This window comes from Nyctibius grandis, chromosome Z (genome assembly GCF_013368605.1).
Source record: "Nyctibius grandis isolate bNycGra1 chromosome Z, bNycGra1.pri, whole genome shotgun sequence".
NCBI lineage: Eukaryota > Metazoa > Chordata > Aves > Nyctibiiformes > Nyctibiidae > Nyctibius > Nyctibius grandis.
The window spans coordinates 87437155-87442006 of NC_090695.1; the positions used below are offsets into that span (position 1 = coordinate 87437155).

Below are 4852 nucleotides of genomic sequence, written 5' to 3' on the forward strand. Positions count from 1 at the left end.
AGAAATTCTCAGGTAAGAATTTTTAAAGTTATAAGATGGAGATGTGGAAAAATGCAGATAAGAAAAGGTAATTGTGAATAACAGTAGATAACAGACTATTGTCTTGATCTGGACATTATAAAAAAAAAATGAAACCATCTGGAGTGGGCTCAGTGGACCCCGAGTGCATTTCAGTCTGAAAGGCTGGAGTGTGTGTCTCTGCATAACTCACAAGCACACTTCAATGGAGCATTTTGAGAACAGAACTGCAGTTAATAGTTTTGACTGCTGGAGCTTGTAAGTCAAGGTAAGAGAAATAAGAAACAAATAAGAGAAAAACGAGCACACACATTAATAAAGCTAAAACAATAATCTGAACTTTAAAAAAACAAACAAACAAGAACTTAAGCTCCATCATGACTTTTCCAAGCTTCTAGGGTGAAAGGAGTAAGGCCTATCTGTGTTTTAGCACTTAGGTTCTGGTAGAAAGTGAAGTTGTGCTTCAGATCTGCTTGATTTACTCCAATATTTCATTTCCAGTGTCCACAGCTGGGCCACAATTGCCACAAAGAACTTTCTGTTCTGTTTCAAGTAGTGTCTCCTCTTCTGGAAGAATATAGAAATTCTTCAAGAGGGAAAATTTTTTGTCTCACAGGGCTTCCACTACATCCCACAGAGCTCCTTTTTCCTTTTGAATCTTCCGGTCATTCTCCTTGAAAGCTATAGATTCTTCCCAGAGAATCAATTTGCTGCTTGAGGTAGCCAACTCTTCCTCACAGAAGATTTTGTTCTTCTTCCAGAAAGCCATACAGTCCTTCCAGAAAGTCTTGTTCTTTCCCTGCAGAGCTTTATTCTTTCCCTGCAGGATTTTGTTCTTTTCATACATGTCTTTATTATTTTCTTGGATATCTTGATTCTGTTTTAGGAAAGCCCTGACTGCTTCCTGACCAGCCTTATTCCTTTCTTGAAGAACCTTGATCTCCTCCTTGGCAGCCCTCATTTTCTTCCAGAATTCTTCAAGCTTTTCCTGAGTGCTACCAACTTGTTTCTGGAAAACTTTTTTTTTCATCTGGAAGTCCCTAGTCTTCTGTAGGAAGCTATTGCTCTCTTCTAAAATGTTCTTGATCTCTTCCATGCAAGCTTTGTTCTTTTCCTAAAGGATCTTTATTTCCTTGGATAAGGCTTTGGTCTCCTCCTGAAAGGCTTTGATGTCTTCATGAAACTCTTATTTGCTTTGCAGGTGGCTTTAATTTCCTTCTTGAAGTCTCCTTCCTCTTCTTTCAAAATCCTGCAAAGCTGCTGCTTCTGGAAGTTGGTCACGTTTGCGTGGAAGTTCTTGTTCTGTGTCTTTGAATAGTAGAAAGCAGATATTTCACTACTGTGTTTTATTTGCTCCATCCTTTAGGTTTTTGATTTCTTTCATTTGGATTACAACTGACACTATACAAACTGGATGCTTGGATCTGACAGGGTGAAGCAGCAAACTCTTCAAGTACAAATCTGCTGTTATGCAGGATGCTGGCTGCTTCTCCCAGTGAAACAGGGAAGGCGTTTGTGCAAAGACACTGTTAGGATCCCTAAAACAAACTCAAAGAATACAAAAGCATGTGGCATTAGCTATAAATTCCATGAACTATAATTAAGCTATGTTACATTAAGAAATTCTCAGATAAAACTAATCAGGTCATTCCATAAATGCAGTATGAGTCAGGTTATCAAAAATTAATGGTGGATGATTTTCTGAAGTGACAAATGATTTGGGTACCTCTATTTTCAGAACTGAATGGGACGTACTTAAAAGGAGCTCATCTTACAGCGTGGCGTTCATAATCGCTAGTCACAATCATTTTGGGATTTTTGTACTGTCACCAATTCTTTACCAGATAGCTTGAAACCGTTCTGCTGTTTGTATCACCAAATTTGTTCAGTGGTTACTGGCCAGTGTATGCCTTAATTTTAAAGAAAATTGTAACTAACACAAATACTTGTCCTCTACACCTCTATTTCTAGCTTAGTAGTACCTTGAGTGTAATATGAGAGGAAGAACGGTCTTTGTCCTGTGAATTGTGCTCTGTGAGAAGATATGAATTTTTTGCACAGGTGTTTAAATGTTCTTTGTCATTTTTGATCGTTCTTTCAGGAACAATTTTGTATCTTTTCTGCTTTAGACTTTATTTCGTAAGGTTTATGAATTAATGATTCCATGAAATACACTGAACTCTTGCAGCTAATCACCTTTTTTCACTCCATAGACTACTTCTGTTAACATATGTGAGTGCATATGTTTGTGGTTATACAAGGCAAGTTTTGTTTGTTGTAATAGTATGGTAAAGTAATGGTAATATAGAGGTGCAATCCCGTGTAATTTACACTTCAGCTGCTTTTTTTTACACTGTGGTGTTTGGAAAACAAAGTTTACAGATCCAGTAACATTATATTGTTTGCAAGGAATAAGAAAACACAACTCATTACTGTAAGTAATGTACAACATAATGGCTCTGAGGAAAACTTGGCTTTGTTAATGAGCACTGAACATCTTGGGTACATCTATGGACTCTGCTTCTGGGAAGAGAGAGTGAACACCAGGCAGATTCACTGTCTATTCAAATCTTCAGTATTAAATGATGAGTAAATATTTTCTGTATTGTAAACCTGCTGCTTTCTGTCACACTGAAGACTCTTGCGCTGTCTGTGTTAGCAGAGCTCGCATCCTACAGGTGAGGAGCTCAGAAACCATCACAGACAGTTCTAGAACACAGAGTAGCTTGCTAGTAATTCCTAGTTGTGAGGTCACACCATATGGGTTTTACTTCTCGCTTGTTGGCCCTAACTACCTCTCAGGACTGGATCCAATGTGTCTGGAGGCAAACACGTCACAAAGTAGGAGTAGTCGAACGTAAAGACAGAATTTGGAAGTTTACCAACCGATATTCCTTGGGCTGTATTATGCAGGAGGAAAAGCTCTTGCTACGTGATTACATCATGTCTGACTATAAAATTTCTTATGTTGGTTGTTCTCAGTTCTTGTTGTTGTCTTTTCGTTTTCCTTTGTCATTTTGATTGTCTGCAGTGCTAAGTGAGGATTTTTTTTTTAATATTTTTTGGCCTAGAAGTGGACAAAACTGTCCTTTCCTTCCATTGCAATAAATTAATTCCCCGTATTTTATATTCTAGCTCTCTTAAGCAGTTTTTAAGTCTTAACATTTTCTGTGGTTATGTACTATTGACCCATTCTTTGATATTACTTCATAATCTTTATTTCTTCTTAATATTTAGATAAATTTACTGTTCAGAAACTTTGAACCAGAAATGCATAGAGGGACAAAACTAATCAGACAAATTGATAAGTGGACTAAAACTGGAATTAAAACCAGAAAAACATGGATATCCAGTCAGAGGTTTGAGTTCAAGCTCCCTCCTGAGTAGGCACTATTTTGTGTGAAGTACTTTGTATTTCAAGATTATTATTAAAGAACAATCCCGCAGAACAGCTGCCAGTGAACGTAAGTCTATATACCATTGTACATAGTCTTCTGTGCATGTAGAGACGATCTTTTTCTTCCATTAAATCTATTTTCCTTCTCCCTTATAACTTGCCAACATTTGATCAAACATCATAATTTTTTCTATGTGAACCTTCAGGAACTCATTTCTCTGTCCCTCTCCCAGAAGCTTGAAGAAATCCATCAAGGTCTTGAAGTCAATGTAAGTCACTTCTATTTTCTTGAATAATAGGGAGAAAGACTGTGAGGGAAATAAACTAGTGCATTCACATTTTTTTGCAGTGCATGCACATGGGGTGAGTTTCAGCATAATCAAAACCTGATTAACTGCACATCATGATCTTGGAGAATCTTCTTCTTAGTACTTCTTTGAAATCTCCCCTGAGGTGCTGTAACTCTAACACTAGTGTAAATCTAATTTTGAAGTTGACCCTGCTTTAGGCATGGGATTGGGACTGATGACCTCCGAAGGTCCCAACCTAAATTGTTTAATGATTCTAATGTTGGTTTTAAAATATTCTACAACGTGTTACTGCAAAATATTTTTGTGCCTGTCAAAGACCTGCTGATCCTAAAAATGTTGCTGCTTTGGCAGCTGATCAGCACAGAGGTTTCAGAGCATCTTTTGGATTAAGTCATTATGCTTGACATCTGCATTGCCTCAGGCTAACATGAATGAATAAACACTAAAAAAGCAATGGTTTACTTTCTCACTGAAATCAACAGTTCATGGAATTATCCCAAAGAGAGAGACAGTATATACATGAGAGAAAATGGGTGGTGGTTGTATCTGTGAAGATTACTCTGGAAACTTCAGTATTAGGGCTTCATTATCTGAGCTCATTTTGGGTACAAGAAAGGGAGAATTAGACAGCTGTATTCCTTTCTTCAAAGAATAGATATAATTTCAAGGGAATATGCAGTGCAGTTGTATGGAGCTGTGAGCATCCAGACACTGCAGAGGTCAAAACACCCTCTGCAGTCAGCTCAGCTCTACCATAGAAATGTTTCTGCCTGTCATTTATGTGTTTATCAGACTGGCTTGCCTTCTTTCTCCACTGCCCTATCACTCCTCTCCCCTTTTCACTTATTTCAAAACACTTTCTTCTACTGACAGTTCCTAGGTATGACATAGTGGGAATGTGGATTCATATGCCTGATTTCTGCAACTTCGTTGAAAAGGGATGAATTATAACGTATAAATGAGTATTTTGATCACTTCTAGAGGATGAATGTTGTTATGGGACTCAGAGTAGTGAAACGATTATTATTTCTATGCAGTATCTTCCTTTTCAGCCTTATAAAATAGACGTAGGCAAGCTTAGCACAATCTGTTTCATTTGAAAGTGCTCACAAGAAGTATGGCACTA

The 4852-nt window shown here is 37.6% G+C and overlaps 1 protein-coding gene across 1 annotated transcript; it reads right to left on the minus strand.

Moving 5' to 3' along the window:
- Positions 1-628: 628 nt before the first annotated feature.
- On the minus strand, positions 629-1114 carry LOC137676267 (coiled-coil domain-containing protein 70-like). Its single transcript, XM_068422965.1, has one exon. It carries the CDS (start codon positions 1112-1114, stop codon positions 629-631), a length of 486 nt encoding a protein of 161 aa, XP_068279066.1.
- Positions 1115-4852: the final 3738 nt, after the last annotated feature.